Source organism: Dreissena polymorpha, chromosome 5 (assembly GCF_020536995.1).
Source record: "Dreissena polymorpha isolate Duluth1 chromosome 5, UMN_Dpol_1.0, whole genome shotgun sequence".
Taxonomy (NCBI): domain Eukaryota; kingdom Metazoa; phylum Mollusca; class Bivalvia; order Myida; family Dreissenidae; genus Dreissena; species Dreissena polymorpha.
The window spans coordinates 25703615-25729909 of NC_068359.1; the positions used below are offsets into that span (position 1 = coordinate 25703615).

At 35.5% G+C, this 26295-nt stretch overlaps 1 protein-coding gene, 2 long non-coding RNA genes and 1 other non-coding gene across 8 annotated transcripts; all 4 read right to left on the reverse strand.

The window, feature by feature from the left end:
• Positions 1 to 2883: 2883 nt before the first annotated feature.
• Trnaf-gaa (transfer RNA phenylalanine (anticodon GAA)) lies at positions 2884 to 2973 on the reverse strand. Its single transcript is given in 2 exon segments — positions 2884 to 2919; positions 2937 to 2973. It is a non-coding gene; the product is annotated as a tRNA-Phe (tRNA).
• A 1826-nt stretch (positions 2974 to 4799) lies between these two features.
• On the reverse strand, positions 4800 to 26282 carry LOC127832083 (dipeptidyl peptidase 1-like). 5 transcript variants are annotated; one of them, XM_052357254.1, is made up of 9 exons: positions 26250 to 26282; positions 18328 to 18499; positions 17343 to 17440; positions 14805 to 15007; positions 14075 to 14236; positions 9393 to 9511; positions 8463 to 8594; positions 7769 to 7940; positions 4800 to 6884 (listed from the first exon to the last, which is right to left on the reverse strand). In XM_052357254.1, the coding sequence occupies exons 1-9, from the start codon at positions 26265 to 26267 to the stop codon at positions 6551 to 6553; spliced, it is 1410 nt and encodes a 469-aa protein (XP_052213214.1). In that variant the 5' UTR covers positions 26268 to 26282; the 3' UTR covers positions 4800 to 6550. The 5 variants fall into 5 exon arrangements, with proteins under 5 accessions (XP_052213214.1, XP_052213218.1, XP_052213217.1 ...); XM_052357258.1 differs by lacking the exon at positions 26250 to 26282 and adding an exon at positions 24384 to 24458; XM_052357257.1 differs by lacking the exon at positions 26250 to 26282 and adding an exon at positions 24134 to 24299.
• On the reverse strand, positions 12742 to 13839 carry LOC127832098 (uncharacterized). The gene is made up of 2 exons (XR_008026691.1): positions 13124 to 13839; positions 12742 to 12961 (listed from the first exon to the last, which is right to left on the reverse strand). It is a non-coding gene; the product is annotated as an uncharacterized LOC127832098 (long non-coding RNA).
• LOC127832100 (uncharacterized) lies at positions 20755 to 22361 on the reverse strand. The gene is made up of 2 exons (XR_008026693.1): positions 21651 to 22361; positions 20755 to 21360 (listed from the first exon to the last, which is right to left on the reverse strand). It is a non-coding gene; the product is annotated as an uncharacterized LOC127832100 (long non-coding RNA).
• Positions 26283 to 26295: the final 13 nt, after the last annotated feature.

Genomic DNA, 26295 nt, shown 5'->3' on the forward strand with positions numbered 1-26295 from the left:
ATTGAACAAGAGCTGTCACCATAGGATGACTTATGACCCCTATAGACGCTTGATAGAAGTTATGAGCTTTTTTCGAAACCTAAACGCAGATTTCGAAACCTAAACACGGACCCTAAGTTCAAGGTCGAGGTCACAGGGGTCAAAATTTTTGTGCGTATGGAAAGGCCTTGTCCATATACACATGCAGACCAAAAACGAAGGTTATATCTCAATGGTCATAGAAGTAATGAGCATTTTTCGAAACCTAAACGCATATTTCGAAACCTAAACGCGTACCCTAAGTTCAACGTCAAGGTCACAGGGGTCGAAATTTGTGTGCGTTTGGAAAGGCCTTGTCCATATACACATGCATACCAAATATGAAGGTTATATCTCAAGGGACATAGAAGTTATGAGCATTTTTCGAAACCTAAACACAGATTTCGAAACCTAAACGCGGACCCTAAGTTCAACATCAAGGTCACAGGGGTCAAAATTTGTGTGCGTATGGAAAGGCCTTGTCCATATACAAATGCATACCAAATATGAAGTCGACATCTCAAGGGACAAAGAAGTTATGAGCATTTTTCGAAACCTAAACGCAAAGTGTTACGGAAAGACGGACAGACAGACGGACGGATAGTCCAATCACTATATGCCCTCCTACCGGGGGCATAAAAACATATACAAAAGACACAAATCCGTTTGCGTGAATAATAAAGAAAGTGAGTGTCAACGCATCAATGAAAATTAAGTACATCAAATTCCGGGTAATTGGAAAAATAAAGTGAGGACAAATTTCTTCGTAATCATATTCGAAAAAAAGTGAAGGTAAAATCCCCCTCTATAGAAAACAAAATGGCGATATATTATCGTTTTCTTAAAATAAACGTAGAACAAGTGTGTGTCTGTATGTAAAAAATGAGTGGGTCAATATTCTACGTAAATAAAACGTATATCATGGTGCATTTTGTAATTAAAAAATGACGGGGAATCCGATGTTCATTAAAACGTCATTATCGTGCACTTTGCCATGCCTGCATAGACGATTTAAAAAGGGAAGGGCTAATATCCTATGTATGAACAGTGACCTATACAAACATTGTTTGTATAGGTCCCTGGTATGAACGAGAATTTAACACAGTAGTGGAGAATACACCCGACGCTCAATGTAGTAATATGTAGCAAGATGTAACAAGATAAGTATTGATGCAAAGCATCAAAGGGCGTCGGGAATTTCAGTGTAAAAGGCACTCAATGAAGTTACATGGAACGATTGTTTTTCTACGATAAATATTAATATATTGGCCGATAAATAAAAACGAGCATTTTGTATCTACAAAAATCTAAGTAATCATATCACATCTAGCGTTGAAATTTTGGCTATTGCTATAAGGAACACTGATTGTTAAGGTGTTAACTTTATTTTACGAAAAACTTAACGAAATTTTCGTTGATTTTGAGCGTTATAGTGACTTTAAAACAAAATAGAAAAAGATACAGGTATAACTATTATCTATGATTTTGTGTTATAACCCCCAAATAACCATTATTTATGATGTTGTGTTATAACCTCCAAATAACCATTATCTATGATTTTGTGTTGTAACTCCCAAATATTTCATAGTTCATTTTATTTACATTGGTTTCCTTTTTTACTGGTATCCGTGTGCAGTTATCATTAATGGAACAGAACTGTGTAGGTTTTAACAATTTTGCTTCATCTTGTAAGCGTAATTGCATATTTTTCTCAACTTGAAGGGGAGATGATTCTGAACTTATTCTTACGTTGCTCATTTACGATAGGGGTTGACTACTCATTGATATGAAAACACTGTAAACGTTTGAAAAAAAATGAATGAAAACTGTAAATTGTATAAAGAAGCTGCATTTCACAATACTTTGAAGTTCAGTTAAAGATCATAATAGATGTATTGCTCCGATATTCATCATTTTCAATAGGGTTCGAGTAATACTGATATAAAAACACTTACCCGGTAACAAGTTTGGAAAGATTCAGACGAAAGTTGTGAAATCTTTTAAACATCTGGAAATTTTTTATTTTGTCAAATTTAATAGAAGAAAATTCTGGACTTATTGTCCCGATGTTTCTCATTTTAAATGAGGTAAAAATGCTCATTGATATGAAGACACTGTAACTTTGGAAAGAATCTGTTGAAAAAATGTTGACATAATCATCTAACCAAGCAGTTTTTCACTTTTATTTTTAAATTCAAAGAGACATAATTCTGGACTTCTGGTCCGATATTGCTCATATAGAGTTTGGGTTGGGTCCTCATTTGTAAAAAAAAAAAACCGTGAAAGTTTGGGAAAAATCGGATGACAATTTTGGACTTCGATCAAGGATTTCAAAATTTCTCAAATTCTAAGGAAGATAACTATGGACGTAATGGTCGGATAATGCTAAAGGGCCCATACCCCCTGGATAGTAATAGGTGTCGCGCTTCGCGCTCTATATGTGGTTCTTAAAAAAAAATCCGAGGAGTGCTTGACTCTAGGGAAACGGGTTGCTGGGACACAGATCCTCCTTGATAAGCGGCTGCTTCCTTTATCGCAACTCATTGTTACAATCAATAATACGGGTCGCGCTTCGCACTCTATATGTGAAAAGGAAAGGCCTATGATAGACAACCATAAAAATACATGGATAATAGATGTGTTAGTTGCATTTATTTGTTAATATAAAAACACGTGTATTTTTTATAAGATATTTAAGTGATGTAAGAAATTTTAATTAACGTTGTCACCACGTTGCATCCATTAATTTTAATAAAAATGTCCAATTGTAGTAAAATGGATTTAAAAATGTCTACATAAAATAAAGCTTTATTATATTTATTAACCTGACTAAAAAAATTGTCAGTCGCCGAACTTTTCCGTTCGCGCCGGAACCCGGGATTGAACCGGGGGCCTTTAGATGAATTTTGCGTAAACAACTTCAGTCTAATGCTCTCCCAACTGAGCTATTCCGGCTGACATTCATTTATGTACTGCTATTTGGTGAAGTTGTGTATAGCGATCGTTATTATATGTCTATTAATAAACTAATACATTGTACGTTTTTGTACCACTACGCCTTCCAATAAACTTGCTTGGGCGATAGGTCGTCAAATATCGTACTACATTGATTCTCCACTAAATAAGCAAATTAGAAAAACCACAAAATAAATATATTTTGATTATGTTTTGTTTTTATACAAAACATCATTTGTTTTTATACAAAACCAGAAAGTTTCGCGTATTTGCCCAGTCCCTGTGATCTTTCCCCTGTGATCAGTTGTGGATCAGTTATTAATTAAAACAATTAGCTTTGCATTATTGGCAATAAATGTTGTAATAAATGTAATAGGCACAAATGCAGTACTTATTTACACAAAAAAATTACCACTATGCAAGATATTCTTAAAACAAAAATATATACATTGATCCGTAAAATAACTTCTCCTCCCATTAGCGAAAAAAAAATGCATTACATACTAGTCGCCGCCCTCCGGGCGACGCCAACAAGGAAAATTGGACCATTGGGCGTTGCAAGTTTCGACACCAGGTGAATTATTTGAACACAGTTTCTGGAGAAACACAAACAAATTCAATATACCATAATAGTAAACCATTGAACCTAGAAATTTCTAACTTTACAATGTTTTAAATTGTTTTTCTATACAAGTAATCTACTTGACACCCTGGACGTGGAAGTTTTGACCACATGACCATGATTTGGTGAAACCAATTTGATGGCTAATAGTCTATGTTACATACCGAGTATAACACATGTGGACGTTGTTATTTCAAAGTATATAGTACCAGTAGTCATGTAACAGAAGTTTTGAGTTGAAAAAGAGGCTTAGTCACATATATTGATAAACTTATTATTCTATTTTTCAAACTTGTTGGAAATCATCATCATTTTTTACACAGACATGTAAAAACAATGCTTCTACCGCTCGTACGTCTTTAATGAGCAACATTGATCTAATATGGGTATAAAAATAAAGAGAAGGGCCAATATCCGAAGTTAAAAAAAATGTATTTAAAGGTTCACTGTGAAATGTTTGCATAAAATACAAGGAAGGTGCTTATGCACGAAATAAATAGGACAAGTGTAGATACCGGTATATGAAAACATACCACAAAGCAAGTGCCAGGCAGGGCAATTAACATGTAAGTGTTACGTGCAAAAAACAGATAGGCACTGCTTTGATTTGAGTTCAATATATGTTTATTTAAGAGATCCCTTCCATGGACAATATCAAAACTGTGGCTGATGAAGGAATTTTCCGGCTGTTTGATGGCTAAATTTGACGTCTAAGTATGACCTTGACCTTTGATGTACGTAAATAGGTGTCACACGCGAAACGACGTCTTATACAGGTTTACATTTTTGCAAAGTTATTTAAAACCCGTCAATACATTACATAGTTACGGACGAGACAGGAATTTCCGGACACTCATGCAGACCTACGGTGCGACTGATATATGCCGCCTTCTTAAAAGGGGGCCATAAAATTTATGTCTATGCCGTATGAACAAACCTGCACACAGATGTTGGGATTTCCTTATAGTGCACATGTCTTTTTAACATGAAAAGGTTTAATTATATACAAAACACAATTATTTGCATATACAAATCGTTGATTTCCCGGTAACACTTCTGAAGAACCTTGTTTTTGCTTTTTTATTCATCTTTGTTTTATTTTTTATTTTTTTAAAAATCGTATAAAATCGCTTTAGTGAAATTTGAAATGGACAGACCAGTAATCATCCTTTAATCTCCAAAACAATGTTGAATTAACACATCAGTTTGTAAAAGTATTTATTTATATGAGAGATTTATTGAACAGATAAATACCAGATGTTCAATTCAAAATCATGTCAACATTTTAAATTTAAGAAGACGGATACAATAATGATCATTTCAGATATGAATTTCATATACATATTCATTTTTATTCACAATGGAGACATGTAAAACCTCTAAGGTAGAACAAAAGCACTCAAATAAAAAAAAATTCTCAACTAAAAACAACCTACAAAAATAGAAAAATATCTGTCATAAAAAAGAAGTTACAATCTAAATCATTAAAACTACCGATCTATGGAGAATTGAACATATTTTTATATTAATTTTTATTTTGACATGTTTATATAATTAATTGTTTTCTTAAACGTAGCAACAATCTTTTATGTAAAAAAAAAGCAGAAAATAACAAGATTTAAGATTTATGTGAGCTGGGCTCATATATATAAACAGTATAAGCTATTTTTAAGTTCAGTTGAACATACATGTAAATCTGTATTTCTATTTAAAACACCTTATTTAAGAAATTCTACCTAATAAATATTTGTCTTGATAGTAATTTTTACTGGCATACCAAGAATTATACAAGTTCTCAAACATCTGTGTACACTCATAAATTATAACTTTTCAGTATTTCATGTTTTTCATAATATATTTACAAGGGTTATGGTGCAAAATAATGGCAAAACAAAATAAAGCAGTAAGCACTGAAAGCTGTTTTATCACATCATGTGAATTGTGTTTTTACAAGAGTTGTTTCCTAAATCAATCACAAATATACATTTTAACAATGAGCACTTTTAACAATAGACATAGATAACCATACAGCACAAGCATACAATTCAAACTCTGAAAAAGTAAAAAAAAGATCACAAAAGGCTGTAAATAATAAATTTATGTAGGTTGTTACAAATGTGAAATTTACCCATTTATGCCTAGCATCTAGAAAAAAGGCCTTGGCAAAAAGCGTAGACCATGATGAGACGCCACATAATGCGGCGTCTTATCAGGGTCTGCGCTGCCTGCTTAAAGGAATTTCTGTAAGAAATATTCTAAATATAAAATAAATATACTAGACATCCCTTATTTTGGAAATAAATTGATCCAATTTAGAAGGATGGGAGAGTCCACTAGGCATAAATGGGTTAAGTTCTGTATAAGAATCACAAAGTAATGTGCTCAATGTGCTTGACTAAACAAATGATGAATCTACTGATTGTGTTGAGTGTTCAAAGTTTGAAAGCTGAGGAACTTGGTTCAGTTTCAGTATTTGAGAAAACAGTCACAGATTTATGAATTCTAGTACTTATTTACCTTTTTTCAAAAGGACTTGAAACAAAAAACTTGCAAATATGCTTCATTATATGTTAGAAACATGGAAAGCTACAGGAATGTATTCATTATAAAGACATTTGTACATGTTTTTAACTACCGCAAAGACACTTTGTGAACATAGGCCCTGCTTCAATATGGGCGGTCAGGCATTAAATTGCCATACACTTAGAAAATGTGACAATTAGAAAAAAATATGTTTTTTAGCTCTCAACTAGACAATAATCTTGGCTCAAAAGTCATTAACATAGCAAATGTTATAATTTTTTAGAATCTTTCCACTTTAATAAGCAATACCCTTTTGGAATACCAGCATGAGAAACCTTTGAACTTATACAATTTCATAACATTTGGTTGTATTATCATTTGAAGAGATGGTTTTCCAAGGTTTTAATACACTTTACGATCATCGGTCCCAATTTACATAATAGGGAAAGACTGCACAGCAATGCTCTCGATGCTGCATTCGTCGTTTCCACGTCGGATGCGGAAATAACCGCCCTCACCCCAGCTCTCGCCCCATGAATTCTTCACAATCCAGTAATCCTGGGGGTTTTCCGGGTTGCTTGAGTCTGTCCCATATCCCACAAGTAGCACAGCATGGTTGGTGATTTCAAACGGATTGAATTTGTCCTTGAGGCCTGTGTGGTGGTAGATACCCGACTTGTAGCTGAAGAAATCGTCATAGACTTCGAAGGCGACAGCCATGGGTCCGTTGTTGACTAGATTGATTCGCATAAGTGCCTCGTTACAGCTGAAAAAGACATGCATAGTAATTCATAGAATTAGCGGTTCATTTATTTATGTAAATAGGCTAACTGGTTTGTGTTTTCGTAACCTGTTGCATCCCTTATTTTTTCTGTTAGAATAAAAATTATGATTTTTAGAATCGAAATCTTGTATGGACAGTGGGACCAACCATATTTCAAGTATAAACTGAGTTTAACTTCTAAGCATTATAGTCACAAAAATCATTAAAGGCCTTCACAGGACTACATCGTGGAAAAAAACACTATATATTCTGTAATCACTAAATTTTATACCTTTGATGTATTGCCTGACAAAATTCCAGAAAGATTGATCAAATTACTCAAAATATTTAAATAATCTTCGAATGAAGTAAAGAATTATATTTTCTATTTGACTTCATAATGGTTAGACAAGAAGATTTTACTGCCCACAAGTAAATGCTGCTGGTTTGATGGTTTGAATTTCGGCACAGACTGGGAAATGTAACCAATGAATTGCTCTATTATAATTTGTGTGAAACAAGAGCTGTCTCCATCAGAAGACATATGCCCCCGAAAAGCGCTTTTTCTAAACCTAAACGCACATTTTGAAACCTAAAAGCGGACCCTAAGTTCAAGGTCAAAGGGGTCAAATTTTTTATGCATATGGAAAGGCCTTGTCCATATACACATGCATACCAAATATGAAGGTTACATCTGAAGCGACATAGAAGTTATGAGCATTTTTCGAAACCTACACGCAAAAGTGTGACATAAAGACAGACGGACGGACAGACAGACGGACAGTGCGATCACTATACGCCCTCCTTCATGGGGCATAAAAAGGAAATCTAAACCAAATACCCAAAGGTTGATAGAGAAGCATGGTGTAACAAAAAAGAATACATACGCTCCGTAGAATCCCCCCACGTATTCATATCGTGTAGAATAGACACGTGGACAGCTCTGGAGCGTGGAACACGATCCGTCCGACCCCTTGTAAGGGTTACATTCCTCGAGGACCAGTCCGAAATCCTCCGCATACTTCCCACTGATCAGGTAAGGGAAACCACCCTCGCAACCTGGGAAAGATTAGGGTTTGTACAGTTTAAATTGTAATGTACATACTTTAACTCATACAAAGCATTTAATGTTCTTTATTTTTCATACTACTGATGAAATGGCTCTTTTTAGAAAAAACAAAAGCTGTGGTTGTGAAACACAATGCCCCCTATTGCGCCGCTTTGAAGCCATGTATTTTACCTTCGACCTTGAAGGATGATCTTTACCTTTCACCACTAAAAATACCCAGCTACATGAGATACACATGCATGCCAAATATCAAGTTGCTATCTTCAATATTGCAAAAGAAATGACCAAGGATAAAGTTTTGGGACAGAATGACAGACAGAATGACAGAAAGACAGACAGACAGTCAGGCCAAAAACGATATTTCCCTGATCATTCGATCCGGGGGCATAACAATTAATTTTAAAATTGTGTGGTGCTAGAAAAGTATTGCTCCTAAAGTGACGAAACTTTACAAAGGTATTCACTGGTACATGAAATAAGCATTTGGATTCCTATCTAACTGATGAAATTACCCTGTGAGTATTGGCTGCACTCTACGACATCCTGTGGTGAGAACACGGGCTGCACTGTATTGTTGGTCATGACCCGCCACCTGGCCTCATTCATTGCCAGAGAGGCAAAGGCGTAACAACTGCCACAGCTTCCTGTTTGGCATGAAGAATATAATACAGTCAAATAATACTTGTGTTGAGAAATGTACATGGTGCTTTCAAGCTTTTATGCTACACAACCCATGATGTTAAGTCATAATTATTATATGTTGTTGTTGATACTATGAAGTCAAGTTAACTGAAAACATGGACACAACAATCTCGACTCACTCTTATACCCCCACAAGAAAACCTTAAAAACAAGATGCTGAATTCAATAAATGCATATGTCCCCAGTGGAAGCCTTATAAGCATTAATTCATTGGCCCGTCCATGTCCCAAAAAAGTGTTTAAAGCCGTCATCCATGCACGTATCAAAGCTTTGTAGCTAGCAGTATTGATGTTATACAAAATGTGTCATGTTAGGTACCTCGTACAGACAGACGAAAAAACGCAAGGACAGGCCTATAGCTTAACGCCTCCTGGCATCAGAAGATACTTGGTATCAATAACACATCTCATTAATTTGAAAAGAGACTTTGACGTTTTACTTATTCGTTATCTTACAGTTAAACTAGAAGCTAACCTTTACCTTAACCCAGTACATTAAAAGTTTGTGAGTGATAACCATTACCAGTAATTTGATTTGCTATTTTAATGAAACAATTTTATTTTTTTGTACATAAATCTAACATGAGTCCCAAAATAGTAACAATCTCACGAATTAAACATGAGACTTAGTCATTACTCATAAAGCAAGCAGGTAATATTCGTCAATCCGAAAGCATATTTTGAAAGTAGATTATTATTCAAACGCTAGTTTAGCATGGTAAGACCTCCACTGGTTCTTACCCTGATTCCTGATGGGTGACACATAGTTCAATCCTTCAACGTTCCTCCAGTCAAAACTCTTTGGCAGGTCAGAAGCCATCCTTGCATGTTCTGACCTCACTGCAACTGGTTTGGGGATGCTAAAATTGGATAAGATTAAACAAATTGAGCCACATTAAGGGGAAGCCAGGCTTAATTCATGTGTGTACAGTGTCGTCCCACATTAGCCTATGTAGTCTGCATAGGCTAATAAGGTACAAAACTATCCCCTTGTAGTCTGCATAGGCTAATAAGGTACAAAACTATCCCCTTGTAGTCTGCATAGGCTAATAAGGTACAAAACTATCCCCTTGTAGTCTGCATAGGCTAATAAGGTACAAAACTATCCCCTTGTAGTCTGCATAGGCTAATAAGGTACAAAACTATCCCCTTGTAGTCTGCATAGGCTAATAAGGTACAAAACTATCCCCTTGTAGTCTGCATAGGCTAATAAGGTACAAAACTATCCCCTTGTAGTCTGCATAGGCTAATAAGGTACAAAACTATCCCCTTGTAGTCTGCATAGGCTAATAAGGTACAAAACTATCCCCTATGTAGTCTGCATAGGCTAATAAGGTACAAAACTATCCCCTTGTAGTCTGCACAGGCTAATAAGGTACAAAACTATCCCCTATGTAGTCTGCATAGGCTAATAAGGTACAAAACTATCCCCTTTTATGGATTTTATAGTTTAAAGGAAGTATCTTCTTAATGAATTTGGAAGGAAAATGTTGTCCTTTATTAGCCTGTGCACAGACGATTTAATAACCTGAAAATTATAAAGCATTGCAACGCGAAACAATTGAATAATTTTGAGAGTTCTGTTGTTGTCGTTATATTTTGTGATACTACGAGGATTGCTTATATAAACTATAAAACACATCACTCAATTTATGAGCATGGATGGCCGAGTGGTCTAAGCTATAGACTTTCACTCCGGGGATCAGTGGTTCGAGCCCAGTTGAGGGTTACTTTTTTTCTTCCTTAATTGTATTCTTGTTTTTTTAAATGGAGCTTTTTAGATCCAATGTTTACATTTATCAATATTAAGCATTTAATAAAAAACTTCACTACATGCCAAAATCTGTGAAAAGGCCCTTTTAACAATTTCCAACAGAGCTTATTATTTAAATCTATGCAATACTTTCTAAGAACAAACAAACTGTTTATAAACAACATGTTCAACAAGTCATTTTACTTTGATAATAATATATATTTTCTGGCAGACATAAACCCCCTGAAAAACATGCATGAAGTGAAACTGAGTTGAATTTGTACATACTATAGTTCAAGGCCCAAAGTCGCTCACCTGAGATAACAAGATATTATTGGGACGAATCTTCTGAACAAGTTTCATGATGATCGGAAAATGAATGTGGCCTCTAGCACAGGTGGTTATCGTGTTGCTATAATATTAATTAGTGAAAACATCATTTTGAATGATAAATAATCATATTATAACGAAAAATTAACTTTTCTGAAAAAAAAAAAAATTCACTATCAAATATATATAACAAGGTATGCAACTCAATATCACCCCAAAACGGGGTGCATCGCTTTGAACAGCCATATCTTCATCAATTGTGCAGCGATTTTCACGATCTCGGTCTTATTCAACGCAGAAATGAATTTCCTTTCTGGAAATGTATATGTCTTGCAATATTTTTACAAATGCTGGGTCAACTTTTAAGAAATAACACGATACACAACTCGCATGACCCAGTTGACAATGATCATGCAGTCTTTATGAATGAAATCTCCAGTTGTAAAGACACACCTCCGCATTGGACCAATGAAATCACTCGTGTGTTTAAAATGTTAGTTAGTTGAAATGTATGTAAACAAAGGTTTCAAAAGGCGCTGGACAGTTAGTCTTGATGCATAATGTAACGACAAGAACGGTAATAATGTTTTTTCATACGTTTTATTGAATTATGGTATCGAGGTACATGAACTTTGTAGGGAAGATGCCCTTTACTCCTTGAAGATTTCGTGAAAATTGCTGCACAATTGATGAAGATATGGCTGTTCAAAGTGATGCACCCCGTTTTGGGGTGATTTTGAGTTGCATACTTTGTTATATATATATTTGATAGTGAATTTTTTTTCATAAAATTTAATTTTTCGTTATAATATGATTATTTATCATTCAAAATAATGTTTTCACTAATTAATATCACAGCCATACGCTAACCACCTGTGGCCTCTAGAGTGTTAACAAGGTTTTACTATAGCCATATAAGGAAAAATGCCCCGCCCCCTGGCAGCCATGTTTTTCAACCAACCGGCATCATTTTTGAACTCGTCCAAGATATTATCGGAATGAATCTTCTGACCAAGTTTCATGAAGATTGGACAGTAAATGTGGCCTCTATAGTGTTAACAAGATTTTACTATAGCCATATAAGGAAAAATATCCCGCCCCTTGGAAGCCATGTTTTTTCAGCAAACATAATTATTTTCAAACTCATCCAAAATATCATTGAGACCAATCTTTTGACCAAATTTCATGAAGATTGGACAATAAATGTGGCCTCTAGAGTGTTAACAAGGTTTTACTATAGCCATATAAGGAAAAATGCCCCACCCCTGGTGACCATGTTTTTAAAGCAACCAAAACCATTTTCAAACTCATCCAAGATATCATTGGGACAAATCTTCTGACCAAGTTTCATGATGATCGGAAAATAAATGTGACCTCTAGAGTGTTAACAAGGTTTTACTATAGCCATATAAGGAAAAATGCCCCGCCCCCGTGGTGGCCATGTTTTTAACCAACCGGCATCATTTTCGAACTCGTCCAAGATGTAATTGGGATGAATCTTCTGACCGAGTTTCATGAAGATCGGACTATAAATGTGGCCTCTAGAGTGTTAACAAGATTTTACTATAGCCATATATAGCCATATAAGGAAAAATGCCCCGACCCTTGGCAGCAATGTTTTTCAAGCAAAGGTTACCATTTTCAAACCATCCAAGATATCATGGGGACAAATCTTCTGACCAAGTTTCATAAAGATCGAAAATAAATGTGGCCTCTAGAGTGTTAACAAGGTTTTACTATAGCCATATATGGAAAAATGCCCCGCCCCCTGGCGGCCATGTTTTTCAACCAACCGGCATCATTTTCAAACTCGTCCAAGATATTATTGGGATGAATCTTCTAACCAAGTTCCATGAAGATTGGACAATAAATGTGGCCTCCTGAGTGTTAACAAGATTTTCCTATAGCCATATATAGCCATATAAGGAACAAGGGACAAAATTGTCACAAAACCAGGTTTTAATTGTGAAAAAAAAATCTGATAAAGGGAGAAAACTCAAACTGAACTTTTGAAATGAAAAAAAAAAAATAACCCCCTTTGTAATTTTTTTTTTTTTTTTTAAATCTATTTTTAGTCGTGGCGACCTTGACATTGGAGATATTGACGTGATTCTTTCGTGGGACACACCGTCCCATGATGGTGAACAAATGTGCCAAATGATTTTAAAATCTCACAATGAATGACATAGTTATGGCCAGGACAAGCTCATTTATGGCCATTTTTGACCTTTGAACTCAAAGTGTGACCTTGACCTTGGAGATATCGACGTAATTATTTCGCGCGACACACCGTCCAATGATGGTGAACAAATGTGCCAAATGATTTTAAAATCTGACGATGAACGACATAGTTATGGCTCGGACAAGCTCATTTATGGCCATTTTTGACCTTTGAATTCAAAGTGTGACCTTGACCTTGGAGATATCGACGTAATTATTTCGCGCGACACACCGTCCAATGATGGTGAACAAATGTGCCAAATGATTTTAAAATCTGACAATGAACGACATAGTTATGGCCCGGACAAGCTTATTCCGCCAGCCCGCCAGCCAGCCCGCCAGCCAGCCCGCCCGCATTCGCCAATCTAATAACCAGTTTTTTCCTTCGGAAAACCTGGTTAAAAATGCCCCGCCCCTTGGCAGCCATGTTTTTCAAGCAAATGTTACCATTTTTGAACTCATCCAAGATATCATTGGGACAAATCTTCATGCGCATGAATATCGGAAAATAAATGTGGCCTCTAGAGTGTTAACAAGGTTTTACTATAGCCATATAAGGAAAAATGCCCCGCCCCCTGGCGGCCATGTTTTTCAACCAACCGGCATCATTTTCGAACTCGTCTAAGATATTATTGGGATGAATCTTTTGACCAAGTTTCATGAAGATCAGACAATAAATGTGGCCTCTAGAGTGTTAACAAGATTTTACTATAGCCATATATAGCCATATAAGGAAAAATGCCCCGCCCCTTGGCAGCCATGTTTTTCAAGCAAACGTAACCATTTTCGAACTCATCCACGTGGCCTCTAGAGAGTTAACAAGGCAAATGTTGACACCGCACAACGCACGTTGGACAAAAGGCGATCCCAAAAGCTCACCATGAGCACGTTGTGCTCAGGTGAGCTAAAACCAGTACATAAAGAAATTGTAAAGAATGAGAGAAATTACAATCAGGGTTCGAACTACTGTATTTAAACAGTTACAGCATCAGTGTATATTTGGGGTACCCAAAACAAATTACTGGTTGTAATTTTCCAATATGTTCAGTGTCCCATTATGAATACTTAATTACAGTAACAACCAAGCTTCAAAACATGTTAGCCTGCTGACAATTCCTACCTGGGAATTCTGGATTTCCTTCCACCAGCCATTCTAATCATGTCTTCTATCTGCATGCCTTCAAACTGTGCATACTTGGCAGCCTTCCAGGATTTCTGTGAGCGATTTATTTCCCCAACAAGAGTGGTGTTGGACTGGTATTTGAGACTTGTAAACTTGTGCCTGAAAAATTGTAAAACTATTACTGCTAATAATGCCACCTTTTGTCATATGTGAACAAAATAGAAGAAAACACTTGAAATGTTATGCATAAAACTATTGACAATATTAAACTTATTTTGGCAAACTTTCCAAATATGTATACTAAAGCATTCACATTTGAATCATTAAGCATTACCATACATATTATTGATAACTTAGAGCATCAATAACATATCTTAATAAAGGGGACATACATCAGTTTCCCTTAATTCTGGGATTACAAAAGACATATTTTTTACTTAAGTTTTTAGTCAAGAGAAATAAGCAAAGATATTTTTCTTTCAAACATTTCTTTAAATATATGTATCAAATCAGAGACCGCATAGTGAATATCACCTGTCTGTATTGTCTGTGTTGACACATAGAATGCATGGACATAAAAAAATCTCACAAAATATGCTATAATAATAAAAAACATATACAGATTCTTTGCAATTTTATGTTTCAAAAAAGGCCAAGTAAGGCAATATAATATTTCTTCACCTCTGTGTTTCTACAATGCAAGAGAAAACCTTGAACACTTCCTTACTCTGTAACCACACTGTTCCTCTGGTACTTGAGCGTCGTGAGTGGTGTTCCTTTGGTGCCAGTGTAACATGCCCAGTTGCGCCCAAAAATGTCATGAGACCAGCCCGGTAGGGTTTGATCACAAATGCTGTCGTAGTCTTTACCATGCTTCTTGTACATAGAGAAGGCAAAGAACTTTCTGCCATTTATAACTACCTCGAAACCCTAGAAAAGGTAGAAAATCATGTCAAAATCACAGAGTACTCAAACTACAAAATTTAATAATACACACACATTTTCATCCATCTAGTTACACAACATATGTAGCACTAAAATGATACTACTTTATGACAGTGCTGTATTATTTTTTTTTAATTGCATATTTAAGATTTTATTTATAATTATAATGTTTAACAAGAGCACCGCCTTGCGGGTGCAGACTGCTCATCTATTTTTCTTTTTAAAGGTGAAGGGACCTATCTCAATTTCAATCACAAAGGGAGGAGGGTGGAGTGGAGGGGGGTGTATAGTGTGGGGGTGAGGTCATTTATTACATTTTCTTCCAAAAATGCAAAAAAAAATGCAATTTTTTTTTTTTGGGGGGGGGGGATTCTTGGGTGGGATGGTTGGACAGTATTTCAAAAATAAATAATACACAAAAATAATTGTGATTTTTAACCATGTTTAAAAAAAAAAAAAAATTGGGGGGGGGGGGGGGGGGTTGGGTTGAGGGGGGGGGGCGTATAGTGTTAGGGTGTGTTGGTCATTTATTAGATGATCTTTCAGAACAAAAACAAAAAACTTTTTTTTTGGGGGGGGGATTCGGGGTAGGGGGCTTGGGGGATGATTTGGGTAGAGTCTATTGTGGTATGTCAGGTAAGAGTTGTTTTGTCAAAGTATCAATCAAATCTAATCATAAATAAAGAAGTTATGGCAATTTTAGCAAAATTTAATAATTTGACCTTGTGAGTCAAGGTCATTCAAAGGTCAAGGTAAAATTCAACTTGCCAGGTACAGTACCCTCATGATAGCATGAAAGTATTTGAAGTTTGAAAGCAATAGCCTTGATACTTTAGAAGTAAAGTGGATCTAAACACAAAATTTAACCATATATTCAAAGTTACTAAGTCAAAAAAGGGCCATAATTCCGTAAAAATTACAACCAGAGTTATGCAACTTGTCCTTTACTGTCCCCTTATGATAGTTTGAGAGTGTTCCAATAATGAAAGCAATATCTATGATACTTTAGGGGTACAGTGGACCAAACACAAAACTTAACCAAATTTTCAATTTTCTAAGTATAAAGGGCCCATAATTCCGTCAAAATGCCAGTCAGAGTTACATAACTTTGCCTGCACAGTCCCCTTATGATAGTTAGTTAGTGTTGCAAGTATGAAAGCAATATTTTTGATACTTTAGGAATAAAGTGGACCTAAACACAAAACTTAACCAAATTTTTCTAAGTATAAAAAGGGCACATAATTCTGTCAAAATGCCAGTCAGAGTTACATAACTTTGCCTGCACAGTCCCCATATGATAGTTAGTAAGTGTTGCAAGTATGAAAGCAATAGCTTTGATACTTAAGAAATAAAATGGACCTAAACACAAAACTTAACCAAAATTTTCAATTTTCTAAGTATAAAAAGGGCACATAATTCTGTCAAAATGCCAGTCAGAGTTACATAACTTTGCCTGCACAGTCCCCTTATGATAGTTAGTAAGTGTTGCAAGTATGAAAGCAATAGCTTTGATACTTAAGGAATAAAATGGACCTAAACACAAAACTTAACCAAAATTTTCAATTTTCTAAGTATAAAAAGGGCACATAATTCTGTCAAAATGCCAGTCAGAGTTACATAACTTTGCCTGCACAGTCCCCATATGATAGTTAGTAAGTGTTGCAAGTATGAAAGCAATAGCTTTGATACTTAAGAAATAAAATGGACCTAAACACAAAACTTAACCAAAATTTTCAATTTTCTAAGTATAAAAAGGGCACATAATTCTGTCAAAATGCCAGTCAGAGTTACATAACTTTGCCTGCACAGTCCCCTTATGATAGTTAGTAAGTGTTGCAAGTATGAAAGCAATAGCTTTGATACTTAAGGAATAAAATGGACCTAAACACAAAACTTAACCAAAATTTTCAATTTTCTAAGTATAAAAAGGGCACATAATTCTGTCAAAATGCACGCCAGAGTTATCTTACTTTGCCTGCCCAGTCCCCTCATGATAGTAAGTAAGTGTACCAAGTTTGAATGCAATAGCATTGATACTTTATGAGAAAAGTTGACCTAAACACAAAACTTAACCGGACGCCGACGCAGACGCCGACGTGATGACAATAGCTCATAATTTTTTTTCAAAAAATAGATGAGCTAAAAATGTTCCTATAAAAATCTGAACTTGCATCAGAACCTTCTAGATCAACTTAAGATCTTTCTGAAATGGGGCTGATTTAAACAGATTACTTGGAAATTTGTAAAATGAACTAAAAGAATCCCCTTTAAATAAACATATTAAATTTAATGAATGACTTATTTCTTCCCGTAGACTTACCTGATTGTAGATCAGAGTCCACCATCCATTGTTCCCAAACTCGTCCACTACCAGATCTGGGAAGTACAGCGTGACTCGCAGCTTACTCTTTGGAGGATCTGCAAGGTAACAGGGTTTTTAAAGGTAAAACATTGACTGTTGTCCACAAAACAAAGCCAGCATAGGCTTATTAGCATATATGGCTTAAGATGAACCTAAAGATGTTTGAAAAACTTGTATGCCCTTTTTCCTAAACGTTCATGATTTTATTTAAGATTTCAATGCCCCAGAGAAAAAAATCATCAAATAACAACAATCATAACATGGCAAGTGAAACAATAATATATAAGAGACCAGTGTCTAATATTCAGATGGTGTTTTATCATAACTGAAAAGAATATTATGGGTAACCATCCATTTCTTCCTTAAATGTAAACAAGATGCTGCATTCAATAAACTCTGAGGCCCAAGTGGAAACTGTTTTTGTATAGATTCACTAGCTGATGTGGTTGTGTCCAGCATGTTAAAAGCAACATTCATACAAGAATCAAAGGATTGTTGGAAGCAGTATTGATGTAAATCAAAACGGGCCATTTTGGGTTAACAGAGAATTAAGACCTTCTAAATTAGTCTAAGTCCTAAAATAGGTGAATGTCAATGTCAAATGATGTCAGATGATGTGGGTGTGTCCAGCATGTTAAAAGCAACATTCATACAAAAATCAAAGGACTGTTGGAATCAGTATTGATGTAAAGCAAAACGGGCCATTTTAGGTAAACATAAACCCAAGTTATATAAGAACTTGAGGTCAGATGATGTGGGTGTGATGATGGTGTTTAAAGACAACATCCAAGCAAGTGTCAAAGCCTTGAAGGAAAAATTATTGATGCTCTACAAAACATGTTGTTTTGGGTTAACCACGTATGGGCGGACAGACAAACGAGCAAATCAACATAGGCCCCTCACATAATTAAAGAAAATATTGAGCCACTGAAATGGCACTTACTCTGTTGTGATCCAAAGTTGGTGCAGTTTAGAGACCTGTCATGACCACTTTCCCCAATCTGGAAAGTCCACTGACCAACTATGTCCTGGTATGTACAGTTAGCAGGCGTATCGGCGGCAACAATAGCCCACAGTGAGGCGAAACACAGCAAATACTTGATCATTGTTGTAACCTGCCAACAATACTCTGAAATTAATTTTTACATGGCAGCAAAAAACAGTGGACATTCTAAGTGATAGTTCCCAGGGGGCACAACACCAATTAGTGGAAGTCTGATACAAGGCATAAAATTACATAACAAATAATGTTGCTATCATTACAACTAACATTACTATCAATGGTAGAACACTCAAAACAAAAACAACATTTACACATGACTTGTTTCTTAAACATTACCAGTGTATTAAGTTTTGGCAGTAATTAAAACAATAAATATAGGTAATACATAAGAATATAGAAATATTTGTAGAGTCTAATGTGTTCTCTAATGTTTCTGAAGAAATTCAAGTTCAATTCACCCTAACATGTGTTTAGGAGTTTTGTTCCATGCTGGTGTAATTTGAACTTAATAAAACCAGAAGAAGGTATTACCAATTTTTTTAATTACCAACTTCTTCTTAAAAATATTAGACTGGAATTTTTCTACAAAGTAATATAAAATAGTTAAATATATAATTTAATGTTGAATGAAGAATACTAAATCATTGTTTGAATTATCCATGAAAAATATTGATGTACTCTTTTAAAACTTTGAAGAAATACAACTTTTTAATCTACACTATAAAACAGGGTTGTCATTATTGACCGATTGCCGATCAAATTCATCGGTTAAAATCCCCAGAAAATCAGTTGTTTTTCCTGAATCTTTAAAATTGTGATCGGAAGTTTTGATCTCGCAAACCGACAATAATTGATGAGGAATAACCGTAGTATAGTATAGCGACGCCGGGTCATTTAAGTCCGTTAACTCTGCCTAAGAGCTACTGTTTTCAATAAATTTCTTAGCGAGTGGCCAATAATAATTTTTCCAGCTGTCAATCAAATTCTTCTTGGTAAGCGCATCAACCAATCAGCGCTCAGGTAACCAAATACAAGCCGACCCCACGGCATGTGAAACTGTATCAAATAACTGTACATTTCACAGATTATTACTGACCTTATCTCAACGAATGTAGCACTGTAGATAAAACGTAATTAACTAGTTTTTTAGTTAGAGAAAAAGTTTCCACATATAAAAAAAAATGCTCTACGAGTTTCTACCAAAATAAAAGACCTCTGCCCTACAAAGTTGTTATTCAGCAATTAAATATTAAAGTCCACGCTTTCCCCAAAGAAGAATGTATGATGTTGTACATAAAGTCTAATTGGTGCATGATTTTCATCTGTACATGAAATACCCGAGAAATGTGTCTTTGTTGCTAGAATTTTCTTAACTTTCCGAGAATAATGAACAAGGGCTGTTTGTAAAACATGCATGCCCCCCATATGGGCTCTCCGTTGTAGTGACAGCCATTGTGTGAATATGTTTTTTGTCACTGTATGTCAATGACCTGTGAAATGTATCCAATTAATAGTGCAAAAACCAATCAGGACCTATACTAATCAATTATATCCATTATATGATTGAGTCTTTGATTTTTTGGATTTCTTTCACACATTTTGACTTATTTGACAATATGTGAAACGTGCACACAATTTGTAATGTTTTATTTATTAATGGTAATGAAACATGTTATTTATAGCAGTTAACTCCCCTAGTCAATGACCACCATAGATAGCAATGCAATCTGATTAAAAATAGCCAAGGCTAGTGTTGTGTATTGGGCAAATGTATACAAGTGCAACTTGACCACCTGACCAGTATCATGTGTTTACCACACACAGAAGTCAGTTATGTAATAGACCATGTATTCCGCTCCCAACTTTGGCCACTTGCCAAGATACTGACCAGTATCAGATGGGGTTGTGAAACTGTGTAAACAGTGAACACCAGTCCATGTAATACTGGCCTACCACTTGTACTAGTTGATTTGGAGTTAATACAGTAATGCATGTACAAATGAGACACTAAGCTCAAAAGTTAATTATATGTGCCTCTGAAAACTAACCAGAGGAGTGGGTTGAAATTTACAATCTTTACTTGGCATTTGAGGAAATCTGAACTCTCAGGGTTTGGATAGAACATCCCCAAATTAACTTTTCTTTACACTGTTGTTATTTTTGTTCAATACACAAATATTAACCTAACTTTACAAATCCTGTACAGTAAAGGAAACTAAATCTAAGTTGATATTTTAATATGCTTGATCCTATTTATGTATTAACATTGTTTAATACATACAAACTGTGTTGCTGTTTTTCAATTAACAAGCAGATTAAAAATTAATTATATTTTTATGTATAATTTGAATTGACAAAATTAAATGCAAGTTGCGTAGCAAGAATTACATGTTTGATTTATTGTCAGTGAATTGTGACATTTTCTCAATGTTTCAGACCACCAGTTTGTCAAAGCTATCAACCGCTTGGATGGTCAAGCTAAATAGAATTGACCCAGCAAATCACAACTGTCCTGTTGCCACATAATATTACATATCATATTACATTGGTTTTTTAAATGTTGAATTCTCACGTCATTTCCATAAACATAGTATTTACTGGCACAGAAACAAAGGCTTATACATCATTATGAATGAACATGTGTCAAAAATTCAATTTGTAAGTCTCTTTACTAGACAGTGTGAAAACAGAATAAACTAGTGACCTGAAAATCAATAGGGGGCATCTGCGAGTCACGATCAATGTACCTATGAAGTGTCATGATCCTAGGCAAAAGCGTTCTTGAGTTATCATCTGAAAATCATTTTACTATTTCGGGTCACCGTGACCTTGACCTTTGACCTTGTGACCTCAAAATCAATAGGGGTCATCTGCGAGTCATGATCAATCTACCTATGAAGTTTCATGATCCTAGGCATATGCGTTCTTAAGTTATCATCCGAAAACCATTTTACTATTTCGGGTCACCGTGACCTTGACCTTTGACCTAGTGACCTCAAAATCAATAGGGGTCATCTGCGAGTCTTGATCAATCTACCCATGAAGTTTCATGATCCTAGGCGTATGCATTCTTGAGTAATCATCCGGAAACCATTTTACTATTTCGGGTCACCGTGACCTTGACCTTTGACCTAGTGACCTCAAAATCAATAGGGGTCATATGCGAGTCATGATCAATCTACCCATGAAGTTTCATGATCCTAGGCGTATGCATTCTTGAGTTATCATCCGGAAACCATTTTACTATTTTGGGTCACCGTGACCTTGACCTTTGACCTAGTGACCTCAAAATCAATAGGGGTCATCTGCAAGTCATGATCAATCTACCCATGAAGTTTCATGATCCTAGGCATATGCATTCTTGAGTTATCATCCGGAAACCATTTTACTATTTCGGGTCACCGTGACCTTGACCTTTGACCTAGTGACCTCAAAATCAATAGGGGTCATCTGCAAGTCATGATCAATCTACCCATGAAGTTTCATGATCCTAGGCGTATGCGTTCTTGAGTTATCATCCGGAAACCAATTTACTATTTCGGGTCACCGTGACCTTGACCTTTGACCTAGTGACCTCAAAATCAATAGGGGTCATCTGCGAGTCATGATCAATCTACCTATGAAGTTTCATGATCCTAGGCGTATGCGTTCTTGAGTTATCATCCGGAAACCACCTGAAGGACGGACGGACCGACGGACCGACCGGAGCAAAGCAATATACCCCCTCTTCTTCGAAGGGGGGCATAAATATGAAAATGATTTCGGATAGCACATTTAATTATACGCATTTGAAAATACTTCAATTGAATAATGCATTTTGTTATACAAATGGTCATAACACATAATGTAATAAGAAGGTAAATAACGTGTTTTGAGAATGCCAAACTATGCATACATATAGGTCTACATGCATGAATGACCTGACAAGTTATATCAATATCCAGAATGAAATGTACTCGGTAAAATTTAAAGAAAGACTCGTTTCTACTCTAAAAAATTTACTTTGATTTTCGCAAACTTTTCTGAAAGGAGGTACATGAAACATTTTAGATTGAGTCGTTGATTTGTTGTAATTACTATATATATACGGTTCTCAATGCTCTCAAATTCCGTCACAGTGATTCACGCATGTTCAATGGCAATTCCCCAATACCACAATTCAATTTGTATATGCACTTGTGTTAAATGGCGGACATTTGTGTTTACGAAATTCTTTAACTGTTACACATTAATTGTCAATATTGGCTGAATTTTGGTTTTGAAAAAAGACAATGTAATAATACTAGATTATTGGGTAATGGATAGATTATTGGAACATGCAAAGATCTATCAATATAATATGTTTTTACATTGTACCAGTGTTTTTTTTCCTTATTTTGACGGGTCCGGTAAACGGACCCGTTCCCAATGACCTACGGACCTGTTCCCAAGATGAACCGGACCCGTCCCAATTTCCGAAAAAATACACAAAATCCCAATCAAAATCATGTAAACAATCCCCGAAAACGCCAACTTGATGTATTTCGAGAGCGTTTTAACTTGCTGCCGATTTGACTTCTCAATCATTGACTGGTTTAAACATTTAACTTTACATTTGTATATTAAATACGTGTATGTTATTGTGAAATATAAACCAGTCTGAATTTTCTTACGCTTCAAGCAATATTCGCCATGAGTCACAATTGCAAGTATTACAGAAAGAAATTAAAGCCTAGTGAAGTCAAAAGCAATTCGTTAAGCGATTGTGGCTTGATAAAATGTTCCGCGTCTGTTTTGTCCACCCATTACCCTCAGTACACTGCAACAAAAAATAAGCACTTAGTGCTCTGATAAGGCTATGCAACCTGGGGGTGTCTGGACTCTCATCAGCCCAGAAAGACGCCATTCTTGATATATTTAAAGCAGATAAAAAATAGAACTCTGTCTGAAACAATATGTGTTCCGATAGCATGTTGTTGTTTGTGCAAGACTGTGAATAAAAGTTTATGTTGCTTTCCTGTGTCATTTAAAGTTGACAAAAGTAAAACAAAGTCATTAAAATACCATTCTTCAATTCACAACTTGATTTTTCCTGACTGGAAGATTTAGCGACTTTTTCCCAATTTGGTGATTTCACGACGCTAAAAATTCCCAATGGCATGGGTACCGGACCCGTTCCTAATTGGGTGAAAAAAATCACTGATTGTACAGTATACTAAAAATGTGAAAATCTTTAAATTTTCAGTTCTTTTTAGACCTCATTTTAACTTTTTATGCTCTGAGAATAGCAGTACTTTGTCCCTCAAAATATCTAGAATTTGTTTTCAGTCTGGGGGCTTTGCCCCCCTGGGCCCCCTACCAGGGCCTTGCCCTGGAACCACAAGGGGGCTTAGACGGCCAACTTGACCCCCTTCCTTATTGTTTACTACTCCAAAATAATCCTTTGTTTGCAATCATAATGACAACCCTGCACTTATAACAATACAGATATTTTACAGATATACATCATTGTTTTATATATTAGATTTATACAGTATAAGTAAAAACATTAAAACGCCTAAAATGAAATATGTTCACATATAAAATTGTCAATAATAGGACATACTGTATAAATGCTGAGATACACCAGTAAATACTTACACTGGTAATAACTAAAGCACACAAGTCTAAATAAGTCAATACACATTACCTCCATCATCCTGATTTTGACAATATGAATTAAGTCTTAAAATGTATTCACGACTGATAAGATGAAAAAGAAGCTTACTTTAAATATCACTTCCAGATCACATGAACAACAAGCACAAGTCAAGAACAGAAATGTCACTTGACTGAAAGTACATGTATCATGTGACAATGACACTACCTCGTGCAATTAATCCTATCCCAACAGACAATACAAGAACAATGACAATTTGAAGCCAAAGCTTTCAATATAATAAATTAAGCATTAAAAAAGTATATACACTGGACTGATAATTAAAACTTGAAACTTTAATGAGTGAATAGTTTCTCACTTTGGTGCAGAAATTTGTCTTCCGTGAAAAGCAAGTTGACACCGGTTTTAAAGAAGGTTTAAAATACGGTTTACATATAAGGCCCTAATGTGAAAATACTGAGCTCAGGCCGCGGATTGAACCCACGACCACCAGAGTGGGAGTCAGACACTTTAACCACGTCGCTAAACAGCTAATGTGAAAATACGGAGCTCAAACCGAGGATTCAAACCACGACCTCCAGAGTGGTAGTCAGACACTTTAACCACGTCGCTAAAGAGCTAGCCCAACAGCAAGGCTGTTGGAAGTGACCTTATTTCACTACACTCCTCCCCTTTTAATGTTTCAACGCCCAGACACGCCCGCTACAGCATGTCTTGCATCCGCATGGCCCTCCCAGAAACCATTAAACAGCTCAGACCCATTCCCGCATTCACAGTTCTTTTTTGCCTCGTCGCCATTAATGTGAAAATACTGAGCTCAAGCCGGGGATTGAACCCACGACATCCAGAGTGGTAGTCAGACACTTTAATCACGTCGCTTAAGAGCTAGCCCAACAGCAAGGCTGTTGGAAGTGACCTTATTTCACTACAGCCCTCACATAAATCAAACCAATCTCTATACAGAGTTGTCGTCCCATGCGCTCACATACACTATCTACCATAGTATTATATTATGATTATTATCATTTTCTTTTATATTTTGAAAATAGTGTATAAGTTAAGGTTCATAATAACGAAATCAATTACATAATTTAAAAAAACTAAAAATAACAACGGGAAAATTATTGTACCACGCGGCTCGGCTATCATCACTTGGTTGATTATAAAGGCATGGATATGATCCAGCTATGCTGGTTCCAGTCAATACAAATATCTGCGCGGAGGTTCAAATCAAACAGAACCAGAGTGACGGACGGATACACTAAATGTTTTATGCAGTTTTATAGTGTATTTATTTATCATTTTGTTAGCGTTATTATCATAATTTTGTATTGTGCATATTGTTTTACAGTTTAAATTAGAACTCAAATGTTTTATAGTGGATATTTTATTTCATTCGAAATGACATTTTTTGTTTGTTTTTGCTTTTTGCTTCGATACCAAAATTAGTCAAACGATTATTGCTTATGTCAAATAAGTAAGGCCTTTTGAAAAACGATTTTACACAATGTTATATTAGTTGACACTTAAAATTATGTAATAATGTATTCAACTCACAAACAAGTTTGTTTAAAAATTCATCAATTGAACAAGCTAGTATAGAAATTCTAGCACTGGACTAGACATACAAACGTTTGTTTTTGGAATTTCGTTTGGTCAATGCTAGTTGTTACTAACGATAACACGCGCGGTGCACGTGCTTGAAGTTTCAAGTTGTCAACCATCGGATAAAGATTGATTTCCTAAATATGTTCAAAGCTGTCAACATTCGCTGTAATTTGATTTCAGAAAGGAAAACGTATTATATTGTCCATCCATTATTTAATTATATTTTGAAATTCCATAATTGTGTTTTTAATAATGTGTGATATATAGAGATCTATTTGTTGTTTGCACTGTGTGTAACATGGAAATGCTCTTAGGCAAGGTAAATTATTGTCAGAGCTTAAGGAAACAAAATTCTGCAAAAACAGAACTTTAATGGTCTTTTGCAGACATTGTCGATATCATTATGTACCAGTGTTTAAAAACTAAATAATGCAAAAATATATCAGAGTACTATTATCTTTATGAATAGACATAGCACTTGCTTGCTTTAGAAAATAAAAACTATCATGGTAGAAACAAAGCTGAGTCTCTTGAAGTCCTTTTTTTTGCGTGAAACTACCATTAGTGGATAAAATGTACCACCGTTTTCTGAACCGAGATATAAGTGGGTATTTACAAAGTCTACCGCAATCATGGATAGTAGTTACATTTTACTTCACCTC

Coding starts and splice junctions, on each gene's coding strand:
- LOC127832083 (XM_052357254.1), bottom strand. Junction 17,441..18,327: donor CAACTTTGGATCACAACAGA/GTAAGTGCCATT, acceptor GTTACCTTGCAG/ATCCTCCAAAGAGTAAGCTG. Junction 7,941..8,462: donor GTGCAGCCAATACTCACAGG/GTAATTTCATCA, acceptor AATCTTTCCCAG/GTTGCGAGGGTGGTTTCCCT.